This window comes from Thunnus albacares, chromosome 11 (genome assembly GCF_914725855.1).
Source record: "Thunnus albacares chromosome 11, fThuAlb1.1, whole genome shotgun sequence".
In the NCBI taxonomy this organism is placed as follows: Eukaryota; Metazoa; Chordata; class Actinopteri; order Scombriformes; family Scombridae; genus Thunnus; species Thunnus albacares.
Window position 1 is genome coordinate 4,317,383 of NC_058116.1, and position 15,721 is coordinate 4,333,103.

Sequence of the window (15,721 nt, forward strand, 5' to 3'; positions counted from 1 at the left end):
TCATACTGGAGCCACATCCAATTAAAAAAAAAGTGTGACTGAACTGAAGCCCAACAGTAACTTTACTTCAAAAATATATATTGATAGTATTTGTTCACTATAGTTCATATAATCACAAAAATCTATCAAATATGTAATCTATTGTAAGTACAGATTGTGGTTTTTAAAAACTGGAATTTTGCAAACTGCTTGGGTGACACAGACTGTGGTCTGGAGTACTGCAGCATCTATAGTAGTTGTATAAGTTGGAGACAATGAGGTAAAATCAGACATACTTAACTTAAGAAACATTAAGACAGATAAAGTTTGGCTTAAAATATAAAGATTTGGTGATTATTGTGTTTTAAAGCCTCTTGTGATCTGTCAGTGTCACTGACAGAACTTCCAGTAAGTTGTCAGCTGTTTGTCAGGACTTCAGGCTCTTGTATCTTTTTCTCCTGTAGCATTTTCACTATGGCTTCTTGTATACATTCATTGCTAACTTTTGTTTATATCTCTGTTTTTCAGCCATGGGCCTAAGTTCTAAACTGGAAAGCCTCCTGTTTTTCCTTGGGCTTTATGGGATCTGTTCAGGATTTCAACAAGGTGAGCTTAGTCACACTGTTTTCTCAAAGAGCTACATGAATACTATAAGAGCTCTGAGACTGTTTAAAACAGATCTGTGCCACAATGTACAGGGAAATGAGATAGTGTTGCAGTGTTGCAATATAATTTTTACATTTTATCATTTGTGTATACACACACACACACACACACACACACACACACACACACACACACACATATATATATATATATATATATATATATATAAGATAAGAGTGGAATGAGGGAGGCTGAGGACTGGTGAGCGTCAGAGCCACTGAAGATGGCCTCCAAAGATGAGCTGCTAAGTGAATACCTCTTCAGCAGAGGAGGAGGAGGAGGAACCATCATGGAGGGACAAGCCTCTACACGGCATGTACCACCGAGAGAAGAAGTGGCCGATATCAAGAAATACCAGTGGCTGGAAAAGGCTGGACTAAAAGACAGCACAGAAGCACTAATCATGGCAGCACAAGAACAGGCCCTTGGTACAAGATCAATAGAGGCAGGGATCTACCACACCAGACAGGACCCCAGGTGCAGGCTGTGCAAAGATGCTCCTGAGACAGTTCAGCACATAATAGCAGGGAGTAAGTTGCTGGCAGGAACAGCGTACATGGAACGCCATAACCAAGTGGCTGGCATAGTGTACAGGAACATCTGCACTGAGTATGGGCTGGAAGTCCCAAGGTCAGAATGGAAGACACCTCCTAAGGTAGTTGAGAATGAACAAGCCAAGATCCTGTGGGACTTCCAGATCCAGACTGACAAGCTGGTGATGGCTAACCAACCGGACATCGTGTTGATTGACAAATAACAGAAGGCAGTGGCGATAGACGTAGCAATCCCAAGCGACAGCAACATCAGGAAGAAGGAACACGAGAAGCTTGAAAAATACCAAGGGCTGAAAGAGGAGCTAGAAAAGATGTGGAGAGTAAAGGCAACAGTGGTGCCAGTGGTAATCGGAGCACTGAGGGCTGTGACACACAAACTGGGAGAGTAGCTCCAGCAGATTCCAGGTACAACATCTGAGGTCTCTGTCCAGAAGAGCGCAGTCCTAGGAACACCTAAAATGCTGCGCAGGACCCTTAAACTCCCAGGCCTCTGGTAGAAGACCCAAGCTTGAGGAAGATACACCACCACCACCATCCCCCACAGGGGGGTGGTGAGAGGGGGATTTTTTTTTTTTTTACATTTCATATGTTTTTAGTGAGTAATTTCAGTGTGTCTGGTTGCTGTGAGCTCTTCAGATGTCTCTGATTGTCACTGATTTCAGACAAACCTGTGAGGCTGCCAGTTAGTTTACTCAAACACCGATGTTATTTTGATTGTGCTGTGGTTGAGTTTGTTTGGTTGAGTTCAACAAAGTAGAAATCCAGCAGCCAAAGAAGCAAAAGGGAGGTTGCTGGCTCTAATCCTGAGAGAACAGATACATCATTCCTGATAAGATGTGTTTGGTGCTAAAGTGGTTTAATTGGGATTAGAACCTGACCAACCAACAAAGTATAATTATGTATGATGCAGCGAAATGGGTCAGAACGATTTTGTAGCTAAAATGGTACATTAACAGTTAAGTTTTCTTTGTTTATGTATTTTGGGAGGACAGACTTGTTCTAGCTGGACAAAGAGTGAGTGAAGTGAACCGGAGTAATTCTACTTTAACAATGAAGTGTCACTGAGCAAGACATTTAACTTCTCAGTAGCTCGTTGACCATTAGATGCAGATATGACAGCATAAATGCTCAGCAACAAGGTAAACAAAGGCAGAAAATACAGTTTCCTGTTTCTGTGAGACACATTTAGGGAAACCGGAATCTGTTCAGACATTAGCAGACTGAACAAAGTACCATATATATATATATATATATATATATATGTGTGTGTATTGTATACAGTATGAATCCTCATTGCAGCTTATGTTTTCTCATAGGTGTATGATAGGAAAAAAGCAAAACTGGCTGGTAATATTGGCTTCAGCTGGCAGAGAATTGGAAAAATCCTTCTCAGTGACATAGAGCAGCATGGAAAAATACTGGAGGTCAGGCATCTTGTCCTCTGGCCAGTAATTCTGCTGGTTGAATGCAGGAAAACAACATCCAACTAGGAGGAAAGGTTTGCTGCAAAGTCAGATGTATAAGATTAGATTACTGATCTGTTTTTTCCGATTTCTCTATTTATCACAGTAAAAATAAACATAAGAGCAAGTATACTATAAATAGTAAACTTAAGTAAAGACCCTAAACATAGCCTCTTTAATCCCACTCTTTTGAGTTGAAAAGTGCAATATAAATTAAATTGTCTTGCCTTGCTTTTCAAACAATTATTTATTCCTGGTAAATCCCCAAATTTGACATTTAAAAGTTTGCTCAGAGTTCTATTAACACTGAATGGATGAATAAATGACAAATCCATTCTCCACTCGTGTGTTTTTGTTGCAGAGAACTGTACCAACTACAAGCTCCAGTTTGAGAGGGTTTTCTCTGTTCCCGGGGACGTAGCTATGCTGAGTAGCACCTTGGTGTCTCCAGATGTCTTCAACTTCACCTCAGTGCCTTATAACATCACCTGGTATGAGTCAAAGACTGGCAGAGAGCTGAGCAACCAGCCTGGTCAAATCCTGGTGCGAGGGGAGACTCTGTGGTTGTTTAATGTGACACAGGATGACGACGGGGAATACATCACCATAGTGAGGTACGGTAGCATCAGATCAAATAGAAATAGCGTTATAAGTTGGAACGTTAAATATAAATTGTGCCCTTATGTGTCACCTATTCTAAATAACATCTGGAGCTGGACATTGTAGCCGTTTTAGGATCTGAAAATGTCTTAGTTTGGTGACTCATAGTGGTAGTATCACAAAAGGCACTGTGGCAGGCAGCAGAGCATGTTGTCACTGCTATAATTAATTCAAGATTCAGGTGTGGAAAAAAAAAATCATAAGATTAAAAAAGATGTGAAGGAGTGATCACGCTATATCCTGAAGACAGATTAAAGTTTCTCTGTTTGTAATATAAAAAAAAAAAGATTCAGGTGTGATAAAAGGACACTGATGGTAAAATACAAACAACTTTCTAAATAGTAGTGAGCCACAGAGTGATGGACTCACAGATATTAGATCTTTAGAGCTTGTGCCATGTGCAGTTTTCCTGAAGTCCTTAAATTTATCTGCTGTTCTAAATACCATTATTGAGTGAAAGGTTTGACAAGGGTTTGTTGAAACCCTGAAAACCCTGAAAAGCTCCTGATTCAGCTGCCCATTGCTTGAATATGAACAGATTCTCTTCACTGTACAAAAAAAAAAAAGCAAGAAAAGAAAGCAATTTTTCTCCTCTATGTTTGATAGGACTCCTACTCGGTGCTACAAGCAGACCATCAGGCTGGAGGTGAATCAGCCAGATGCTGGAGAGTGTGTGAGGCCGCACAAAGCTGATCAAACGCTTACGAATGGAGTGAATAGCAATCTGTTCTGCCCTCTGAAAGACGAAATCAAGAAACTGGACAGCTACAACATCACTTCCTCTATCAAGTGGTACAAAGTGAGTTACTGTATGAGAAAGTCTCATTGGCTAGTGACATAATTTAAACCAGATATTGAGTATTAGTGTCATGTCTTTACAGACACAATCTGGGAACAGCTGTCAGTTTGGCTTAAATATGGTTGGAATTGACACAAAATTGTAATTGTCCTGTACACCACGCAGCAGATCCAATCATGAAGGGTCTTCACTTAAGCTAAATGCTTAACTATGTGCAGTAAGTGTCAGATACAGTACTGGTGCAAATTAAAACTTATCACATATAGTGGGAAAAAGTCATTAAATTAAATTACAGCTTCAAGTTACCTTAATTATTATAACTTTCAATTGTGCATCCTCCAGAAGACTGAAGGAAGTTTAAGCAGGGTCCTGTTTTTCCTGTTCTTTGTTTGTTTGTAGAGTTGAACATGATCTGAATCAAGGGTTAAGGGTAGATGGTGTTGTACATTATACAGATTGTAAAGCCATTATGGGCTATGTAAATACAATGAACTTGCTCTCTGCAAGGAAATCCTGCTGTGGCCATGGCATTGTTATGAATTTTACTTGCATCTACTGCCATTATTTCTATGTCATCTGTTCAGATGTGTATTATTTTCATAACATGATGTTCAGTAGTCAAATCTGGCCCTGAGACCAGCTGTATATAAACTGAGATGTGGTACATGTATGTGAACATGCTAAAAATTCTGGTGAAAGTGTCGTCTAGTGTCAGATATAAGCTGTTTCTGAAATCACTCCTTATTTACTATATAGTGCACTATAATCACCTGACATTTTATTTGAGTGTGTAAGAGTGTAAATGTATCCACCATATTTTGCCCTCAAAAATACCACAAAGCAAAGAAAAAAGCAGCATCCATGACATGGACTACTTTCTGCTAACAATTCCACAATGTAATACGCCACATTTTATAGAGGCGAATATTGACGTTATGCTACTCTACAGTTGTCAGTGAATCTGATGATGGAAAATGATGGTTAGTAAGTCCAAAATCTTGATTTGCTGCTCACTTTTGAGTAAACTATTGATTGTCAATAGTATAGGGAGATGTGAATAAGTGAACAAGGGAGTGATGTTTTGTCTGTGGAGCAACTCTACCAGTAAAAGATTGAAGCACTCATTGGAGGTGTACTGTAGTACTGTAGTAAGTACTGTAATCTCTTCTTTTATGTTGCATGACTTCCTTTAGGCTTGCCTTACAGAGATGACGGTCTTTTCTTTGTCTGTTCAGCTTGGTGGTCGTCACTACTCATGATGAAAACCTAGTTCTTCTTTCAGCCAAATTAATTTGGGGATTATTAAAATAACAAATCTTGACAGTTGTCAATGGGAGGGAACATCTCAAGTCTCATCCTGAATTTATCAAACAGTCAGTCTACGGTTGGATTTGGCTCCTTTTCAGACAGAAAAACTCTGTTGCATAAAGGGATCTGGCAGGTTTTAATCTGCTCACCAGGTTACTAACAAGACTGTCTCTCATAGAAAGACTTTGTTAGTTATTGTTTTTTACAAATCGTCATAATATAAAACATGATTTACTTTTATATTTCCCTTTCTCTTCCAGGATTGTAACCTCATAGTAGATGGGGAGGACAATATTATCTACTTGGACAAGACCACACTGATGATTGAAGGGGTGATGCCCCACCACAACGGCTCCTACACCTGCATTCTTACCTTCACGCTTGGGGGCGTCACAGGATCTGTGTCAGAGACCATTGACGCAAAGGTCAACGGTTAGTACTGAGATGAGTAATTGACTGATTGAGAGAGAGGGACTTCATGCTATTTGTCCGGAACATGATAAAATGATTACAACAGCATGTACTATATTTAATATGTTTTAATTTTTAAAATCACCAAATTCACAAGCAACCACTAGTGAGTAGTGCAAAGGTCACAGCAGCCTGACAAGAGAATACTTTAGAATGTAGCACCACCAAATGGCAGTGGGGCTTACTGAGTTTTCACCAACCTAGCAACTCCTTGATATGGTTCCATGTACAGCACATTTGAATGATTAGACAACCTCAACCTCTGTTACCATATGTATGAGCCACGCATGTATTTCATGTTGTCTTTCTTTTCAGAGGAGTATTGTTTGGTTCCAGAAGTGCGGGAACCAGCCAATGAAATCATCAAGGCAGAGATGGGTGAGCCTCTACCTGTAACATATTTTTGAGAAATGTTTTGCAATTTAACATGTGTATTGAGGAGATTGACATCAGCACTGTGTCAAAAATGCAGCCCCCTCATTCATTTCAGTTCTTTTGGGACCACTTTGATGGCACAACAGGGGTCCCAATGAAAAGGATTTCAGCAAAAAAATCATCTGCAAAAAAAAGTTTAACCTGGCTCAGTGTTTGCTGCAACACAATGCAATGTCATCTAACAATGCACTATGCACTGTACCAATTAAGTACAAGTGGCAAATTCAAGGTGGTACAATACTTTGCAATGTGATCTGTGGTATTCTACTCTTAACCTCGCTATCATCAAATCAGAGGATAAAATGATTATAGTTGTAAAGTTTTACATCAGAGTTGGGAAATCCTGTCTTGTATTATAAACCACTGTGAAGTCTTTTGACTCATGATAAGCTTTTACAATTATTGATGTATTATTCCAACCAGACTTGTACCTGTAAGATACTTTCACACACACACACAGTGCCATTTTTGGTCTGAACTGGTCCGAGGCCCTTAGCTGACATACATCATAGTCTGTTTAAGATATACGTCTGGAAAATATTTGGAAATGTTACATATTTATGTTTTTAAATATCTATATATTTGATAGATTAAGAGAAATTGTTTTATTTATTTATTTATTATGTTTTTTTGTGCATGTGTTTAGGGTCAAGTTTCGAGCGGAGGTGCTTGGTGTTTGTGCCGGGTGACAAGTGTCCCACGATTTTCTTTTGGTTCGTCAGAGACGAATTAGTTTTAAGCACTAACTCCTCTGACCATTTCTACACATCAGATATACGGTCAGCACACTTACTTTTCCTTTCATTTGTTTTGTTTTATCTACTGCTTTTTAGGTACAATAAGTGAGAGATATATGGTGTTTGCGTGAGGGGGCAGGAAAACTCAGCTGACATATGGCCCAAACATATTGTCACAAAGTTGTTATTAGCAAAATTATATTCAGATTATACTAGCAAAAGATCTAAAATTATTGCTTGCACATCCAGCAGACAGAGCACAACATTATCATTCCATTGGAGTTTAAAATTAACGAAGTAAAAAGATCTGTAGATCTTGTGAAGTTTTTCATAATCAACTGAACTACATTTCATGTCAAAATTAATATATAATTATTGATTAATGCAGCTTTAATCCCATTCAAAATATATTGCGGACTGGAATCAATCAGAACTGGGTCAAGTAAGCATGTACAACTAAACCAACACGAAAGAGTAGACAGAAATAGAATATTCAGTATAAAGAATAGAGACAGCTGCTCTATCCAGGCACAGACAGTGAAACCCTACATTTTGTTGTATTAACTTTCTTTTTTCTCATCTCTCTGTCCTAAACAGTAATTGCAGTCAGGACAGTCCCAGAAAAGGTGTGTGTTTGGAGCGGATGCTGATGTTTTCTAAGCTGACGGAGAAGGATTTCAACATCAACTATACCTGTCAAGCATACAGTGACCGGGGAAATCCTGTGGGATATTTTACTCTGTTACCAGCAGGTAAAAACAGAGTAAACCTCTCAAACTCCTGATTCCTCTTATTAATTTGTTCTTGTTATTTCCTGAAGGCTGTCAGATATTTCTAGTAGCCAGTTTACCGTAAAGGTCCTCTGTTCTAGGGCTCTAGCTTTCTGCACAGCCCTGTTTGGTTTTGACATTTTGAATTGTGTCTCAGCTGTGGATTTCACAATGGTTCTCTATGGGAAAATCTCCTTACAGACACATACTGTAGCAGCCACCTGAGAAATAAAGATATTGGTGTTCCACTGGGAAATTTAGACATGGCTGAGATGTTACTTGATTTAAGACGACTTTTAATAATGATTAGGGCTGCGTCCAATAATTGATTATTTTTACTATATGTCAGTTATTTTCTTGATCAATTGATTAACCATTTGGTTTATTCAATGTCAGTTTGTTTTGTCCGGTGAAGCTGGAACCAGTGATTTTTTGCATTTTTGCTTAATAAAATACATAAATAATTAAACAATTATCGAAATTGTTACCAATACATTTTCTGGCAATCATACTTCACATCGTGTTTGTATGCATATATCCCCCCACCAAAAAATTAGATTTCTTTTTTTGCAATAATTTTTGAATACTGGTCAATTAATGTAAGGCCTAGTCCACATGGATATTTTTGAAAACAGGGTTTTTCCCTCCTTCATACTCTGGTCCACACAGGCACTTGTTTTGTTTTTTTTAAAAAAAAATCTCTGTCCAAATTAAAATGCAGAAACTCTGTCAAGAGCATGCCAAACCAACAGGTGGTGATATAACTCTAACCTGCAATGGTGCTTTCTGATGCCTCTGTTCCTCAATAGAGTAGCTGAACGTTTATGTGTAAACATATAAAAAGTCCTGTTAACAAGGTTAGAGCCAGCACTGTTTTGGCCACGTCCACCATTGCACGAAATGTCGCCTCATATAAATAGAGGAGATAACGATAACGACATTCAAAGTCAAAATTTCTGTTTTCCCTGTCTAAATGTCAACACTGAAACAGAGTTCCTGAATGTCCTCACTCTGGAAGGAGAACAGGTCTGTTTTCAGTGACCTAAAATGCAGTTTGCATGCGGACGACAGGCCAAAACACATAGAAAAAGCTACGTTTTCAAAAATATCCATGTATGTGTGGACTAGGCCTAAGATGGACCTTCATTTCTGAAAGACAACCAGTAGAGGGTGCAGGTCAACACTTTTCATCCCCACTTAAAAGGCCTTTTTCACAGCTGACTTGTAATTGTAATAGTAGGAAAAGCAAAGGGGTTATGAGAAACATTAACAATGCACCTGAATGGCTACTAAATTGAATTCAGCCATCATTTATTTTATTATTTACACCTGTGCTTTTCTTACTGTGACAAAATTTCTTCCGTCGAAAAGACTTAGGACACAAAAGACTAGGTGGCCACATTCAAAGCTGCAGGTCTTTTGATGCCTGCTGGATCGTGTGCAATCATTACAAAAGAAACAGCTGATACTGAGTCCAATTCGATAACCATATTCAACTAAATGTTGATTAGATATGTATCTGACACAGTGAAATAACAGGTGGAGCCCACTAAATTTTACTTGAATTACTTGATCCAAATACTGGATGTTCTGCTACACAACTTGAGCTGATTAGCTTTAATTATTACATGATATTAATGAAAGTTTAACTGGTAGGATAGGACTCCTGAAATTAGCGTGACGTGATCCGCTAGAGAGAAGACGTATCACTCTGTTGGAGTTGTGGGAACTACAGAATGCTTGATCAGAACTAGTTTGCACTACAAAGACGGAGTGAAAAGCTGACCATCATATAGGTGGGGGAGATGTGCTATTCTTTTAATACTGGGATAACTATGCACACTTTCAGACTTTCTCTCCTGGCAGGAATTCATTGTGTTGCACTGGATTGTTCACGTGAAATGTACCAGAAATAATTGTGTAAACAATTTTAAAAAGAGGGCTTGAGAGAGAAGTTCCTAACCCTAACCCTTATTCTTTTCTCACTTCCGCATAACTGGCCAATAATGTGGTGAAGTAGGTGAGAATGTCAAATTGTCGGTTTTAGAAAGGGTTGTTAACTGCACCCCTAATCTACAGAACAGTACAGTAATGAAACAGTAAAGAAAGGATTGACATTTGTAAATGTCTCTATTCTCAACACACATTCATGGTGGAGAAATCATATGTCCTGTATTTGTGATGTCCATCTCTACAGAGCCCAACCTCATACTTCCCATGGGATTGGTGTTTGGCGGTGTGACGGTTCTCTTTATCATCAGTGTCATCGTCTACTACCTTTTCAAGGTTGACATTGTGCTGTGGTTCAGGCGAGCATTTTCCATCTTCTATACAAATACAGGTAACATTACACTGCAGTTTTGTTATTAGTAATGTGCTCTTTTTTACATAAAGTATGCAATGTAATAATGCCAGCCCACACAAAAAATACTCAAACACTCCGAGATGGAAAAACCCACAGTGATGGTTTGACTTCTCATCACACACACATACATCACAACTATCATACCAGAGCGCATGTGTCAACAGTGAGAGTGAACAAAGGAAACCACAGGGCCACCTCCACTGCTTCTGATCAAATGTCATCTTCTAAGTATGCAACAGAAGGACCTTTTAACAGCCATGACATTAGCTAGCTTTGTGGCTAACTACAGAAATCATTTAGTAACAGTTAAACTGCAGCATGTGTTTTCCAGCAGCTGTCAGCACTAAAAATGCTAGGGCTGCTGGTCATTTACTCACCAGAACAGTCTTACTGACTGTTTCACAAATAAATGTGGCTTTATACCACTCAACTACTGTGCTGTATGAGAGGAGGTGACTGACCGCAGTGACTAGCTTACTGTAGAAACACAGGCTGACAGGACTGCTGTCAGACTTATTTGGATCATACAAAAAAGAAGAAATGAGGGGGCATGGCTTAAGATCACTCAAGTAACATATTTCACATGTGAATGAGCACCTTATCATGAAGACATGTAACAGACCAACAAATGCTGATTATGTTCTTCTTACCACTGCTTACCGAGACATATCAGTATCTGAGGTTGAGAACCATTTTTTCTCACCTGAGTAAAAACACTAACCACTAAATATGCTTCTTTTTTCTGTGTCAGATTTGGATGGAAAGCTGTATGATGCCTACGTGGCATACCCACAGAACTGTCTGGATGGGTTCAACGAACAAGTGGAGACATTTGCCCTTCACACACTGCCTCAAGTGTTGGAAAAGGCCTGCGGTTACAAACTCTTCATAGCAGGCCGTGACTGTCTGCCTGGGCAGAGTAAGTCACCTACATGGCGGAGATAGCATTGTAGTATTGACTCAGATTTGGGGATGACAGATGTCCACTGTAGAAATGTGTTTTCAATGCAACTCTGCTCAGAAAAATCCTTCCTGGCTTTAAAGTTATAATGCCAAGTTGAAGCACCGTTTCTTAGGTTGTCACTACTAATATCATATCTTTAGTCACCCAATCATGCACCGTATAGTATTTGTCATGGCAGTGCTGATAAAAGGAGCCACATTTTGACTTATAGATACTTTGTAGGCAGCTATCTACGTTTTCTTTGTTTAGTAACCCACCAATCAAACAATGGTTGGCCAATTGCTTTCATTTTCATTGGAAAACTGGTCTAAATCTGTGCTTCTCAACCTTTTTGGATTGTGGCCCCTCAAAACAATACAGTGTCTACCATTGAAAACACTGGTCTAAATCATAGTATTAGAGTTAGTTCACTAATATACCCTTTACGTACAGCAATGTTGGTACTCATCACATATCAAGCTCATGTTTATCTAATCAAACTCCACTACGTGTCTTAATCCTCTGTTTCCTCTCTGCAGCCATAGTTGACTCAGTGGATAACAACATACAAGCCAGCCGCCGCATCCTCCTGCTCTACAACGCCTCTACTTTCACCGGCAAAAGCCACACCAGCAGCGTTAGTAGCTATAATAAAAACAACATCTCCAAGAATAGTGATGGTATCAATCATAACGAAAGCAGGACCAGTGAGAACAGTAGCATGAGTTTTGATGGCAGTGATGAAGTCCACTCAGATATGAGGCAGCAGTTGGAGTGTGTGGCAGCAATGCACAGAGCGCTACTGGATGCATCTCTCAAGGTGAGAAAAAACACTTTCATGTGTATTCTTGACAGCAGATTAGAGGTAGAGCTGTCTTGGAGGAACAAACAATCTCAAAGATTCTCTCAGAGTAATGAATAATGTGAGAAGGGTTGCTCTTAATGACCAACCCACAGATAACTGCAACCAGCTCTGCAATCAGCTCTTTTAGCCCTTTTAGCTCATTGCTTAGGTTTTATGCGCATTTGCTGTATGGTTCAGTCTCAGGGCTCTCATGAGCCCTATTTCCCACAGAAGGCAACTTTTTTTCAGAAACGAGCTCTGCTAAACCACTGGACACAACATACAAGGCACCAAATGCCAGAGAGGCAAAGTTATCAACTAGCTGGCGATAATAGTGGACTATCTAGCAGCTAAAGAGATATTTCTCTCAGGAGTTGGTAAAGACCAAACCAGAGCTAAAAGGAGAGTGAGTACTGGACTTGCATTCATGAGGTGAAGAGAAACAACTCCAAAATAATAGAAAATAATGCTTATGTTGCCCTGTGTCTTCCTGATATGTAAATAGGCAACAATTCACTCACAGGTTAGCAACAACTTAAGAGGGAGATAATATGTCACGGCTGTATGTCTGTCAGCTTGATGGAGTTCTTCTGCCCCAGAGTGGCAAATGAATGCAGGTTTAATGATTCACAAGGAAACATCAGACGTCAGAGTTTCCTCAGAACACTTACAGCATACAACTTGTTGTATACAACTATAATTGCTCCCATTTGCTTTTCAGGTGGTTCTAGTTGAGTTGGAAAAGGTCACCCCTGCTCAGCTGGCTCTCTTCCCAGAGTCAGTGCGTCACCTGAGGAAGAAGCAGGGGGCTGTGTGCTGGTGGAAGAACCAGAGGACGAGGCAAAGGTGGAAGACATGTATGAGGAGAGAAGATGAGGAGAAAGGCGGACAGGATGCAGAGTTATCGCCATCCCTCTCCCCTTCCTCCAGGTTTTGGAAGGAGATGAAGTATCATATGCCTGTGAGGGGCAAGAGGGTGGTGTACCCTGAGAAAACTGCCCTGCTGAACTTGTGATGGTGTTATTACATGTGTTTGTGAACTGCTGGACCAGAGGGAAGCTGGTTTCAGATGCAAATGTGTATAGAGGTGAATTCCCTATCACACAGAAAATACACACACACTGTTTTGTTAATATAAGTTGTGAGTCACGCTGTCAGAGTCAGGGTTACAGCATGGATGCATTTCTGCACATTTGTCCTTTGACTATCAATTCTTCTGTTTCAAGTAGCACATCTATGACAGCAAGTGGCTCATAACTGTACCATGCAGAGCATTCACTGAAGCACAAAATAACTGATCTCAATAAGGAGCAAGATGTTTTGCTCAAATATGCCACAGCAGTACCTCACACCTGATGTACAGATCATCACAGTGCCTGGGATATACTGCTGGTAGCCTGCCTCTGTATGAACTGTCGACATTCCCTGGAAGGTGGAGGCTGCAGAACGTCATGGACGAAGGACTGATCAAACCAAATGATCATGTATGACTGTAAAATTAATTATGTATAATGAAAAGTGTAAATATATAGTTTAAAAAAAAAAATCTAGCACAATGACTCATAGCTAATGCAAACAACAAATCAATCAAATCCAGTAAACAACAAGAAAAAAGGGCTGGGGAGGTTAATCCGCACAGTCCAAGTCAGCAAACTTTTAACAAGTAGAAATATGCACAGAAGTCTTATTTACACAAGACAGTCTTTCCTGTCTGTCAGGCTTCAGAAGAGTTGCTGAGAAGGGTGACCACATAGTGTTATACTTATCCAGAGAGTCATCAGTGTAAACAACTCTTTCAAGTTCAGAAATTTTCAATAGTGCAGTGAAAAGTGTAAATATGTAAAAGTCAAGCAGCAAAGTGTGAGCTTTATATCATTTGTACTATTGTTCATTTACTGTTAATGAACAACAGGTAAATAACTGTAAAGAGCAGCTGCCAAGGGAGGGAAATGTTTTTAACAACAGGTCATTCTACATCTTTTAGTTGTAGTAATTTCAGCCTTTAGCATTACTTACAATGTTGAAAGGTAAACCTAATGAGATTTGATAAGGGATTCAGAAGGATTCCGATTCAATAAATGGATTTGATACCAGATTTGAGTTTGATTTAATGCTATCAAACCCCACACCTACATGCTTATAGGGTTTTATCCAGTGTTTCATATGCAAACGCCTCTGGATCAGGATTGACTCTCTACTGCCATGGGACACAAATTATCCACCACATACTGGATGTTGAGGATGTATGGTGAGGAAACTCTGGGTAACTAAAGCTTTGAAACAAGATTTATTGATGAATGTCTTTTATGGATGAGGGTCTTTGTATAATAGCTTGACAATTTTGTCAATAAATGGAACATTTCAAAAGGAAACAGATCTTCCATTTTGAAGTTGTTTGTCCTTCCTAACCTGCTCCTTTTTCATTACATATACAGTGAAGCACCAGTGATTTTGCATGTTTTAGCCCATAACCTACAAACTGTGTATATTGTTTACTTCTGTACACTGTGTAAATGAGCTTTCAGAGACTTGTAATTTACTTGAGCTGGTAATTAATCACAGTTCACATTATTCTTATTTAAGTTACATAATTGTCATGTAGGAACACATTTGCAAACAGGGACTTATTTCATGTATGTTACAAAACAAACAAGGGCTTGAGAATGAAAAGGAGGATACTGTAAATGTTTATTGCATTAAAACAATTACTGTTTGGCACTTGTCTCTGAAATTTTGGTTGTTGGAGCGTCTTTGAATGCACCTTCAGTTTACAAAGCACAACTTACTTTCATGATGGTTTTAGCTTTTGAATACTCTTTATCTGGTCTTTCCAAGACACAAGTTAAATGTAACTTCAGATATGGAGAGAGAGGCAGTTTGATTAGATGAGGTAACTGTTAAATAATCCATGATGCTCTTATAGGTTGGAGGGTTTCTTGGTACCAGTTCTCACATGTGAGGTCATCAGTAAAGATTTTCTGTTTGCGGAAAGGAAGCGCATATTAAAGAAGAAGTATCATAAAAGTAAAAGAACACAAAATGTTGAAAAAAAAATCTTTTTGGAATTTCTTAAATAAGTATGAACGAATAACTGACACACTCTTGAAGTAGTTCTGGCTTTCAGACAATATTGTCATGTGGAGTAGCAGGAATGGACCCAAATGCAGAGACTGAAATGCAAGACTGATGAAAACCTTTACTCTTCAGACTGGGCAGGCAAAACAGAAGCTGGCTGAGCATAGAGATGCAAACTCGATGGAACAGAACAGAACAATGATCCAACTAAGACTCAACTGAAAACCAGACCTTAAATACAAACTTAACTAGGAGCTGATAGGCTGGGAAGACACTGAGAGCAGGGCAGGGCTAACGAGACTGATATAGGGCAGGTGTGAAGGTGACAGCAGACTGGGGAAGAACACTGAGTCAAGGACAGGGCTAACGAGGACGAATGCAGGGCAGGTGTAGTAACAGAGTGACAGAAAACCAAAACCCAGAAAACACAATACTCTAAATCACAACCCAGCATAAATCAAACCATCACAGAATTACATAAACTTGAACACACACACTACAAGCTAACTACTAATGCAGTCCTCTAAACCCACCACTCAAACCGTAACAAGCAAAATCATATGACCAGGATTTGACAACAGAAATGTAACACATAAAACCCAGAGTCCCAGAAACACACAAAGTCCAGGCAGGATGTGATAAATACACTATA

At 39.3% G+C, this 15,721-nt stretch overlaps 1 protein-coding gene across 2 annotated transcripts in view; it reads left to right on the top strand.

Annotated features, from left to right (window-relative positions):
- The window catches only part of LOC122992041 (interleukin-1 receptor type 1-like), a 35,592-nt gene extending 20,880 nt beyond the window's left edge, over positions 1 to 14,712 (top strand). The window contains exons 1-12 of one of the 2 annotated variants that reach the window (XM_044365586.1): positions 326 to 387; positions 508 to 585; positions 3,024 to 3,276; positions 3,929 to 4,121; positions 5,690 to 5,861; positions 6,216 to 6,278; positions 6,982 to 7,114; positions 7,670 to 7,824; positions 10,040 to 10,183; positions 10,959 to 11,126; positions 11,690 to 11,970; positions 12,716 to 14,712. In XM_044365586.1, coding sequence (XP_044221521.1) covers positions 510 to 585; positions 3,024 to 3,276; positions 3,929 to 4,121; positions 5,690 to 5,861; positions 6,216 to 6,278; positions 6,982 to 7,114; positions 7,670 to 7,824; positions 10,040 to 10,183; positions 10,959 to 11,126; positions 11,690 to 11,970; positions 12,716 to 13,009 — 1,932 coding nt within the window. In that variant the 5' untranslated portion in view covers positions 326 to 387; positions 508 to 509 and the 3' untranslated portion in view covers positions 13,010 to 14,712. Of the gene's footprint in view, positions 1 to 325; positions 388 to 507; positions 586 to 3,023; positions 3,277 to 3,928; positions 4,122 to 5,689; positions 5,862 to 6,215; positions 6,279 to 6,981; positions 7,115 to 7,669; positions 7,825 to 10,039; positions 10,184 to 10,958; positions 11,127 to 11,689; positions 11,971 to 12,715 lie in introns of those variants that run through there. The other variant, XM_044365585.1, reaches the window with a different exon arrangement.
- The last annotated feature ends 1,009 nt before the right edge of the window (positions 14,713 to 15,721 follow it).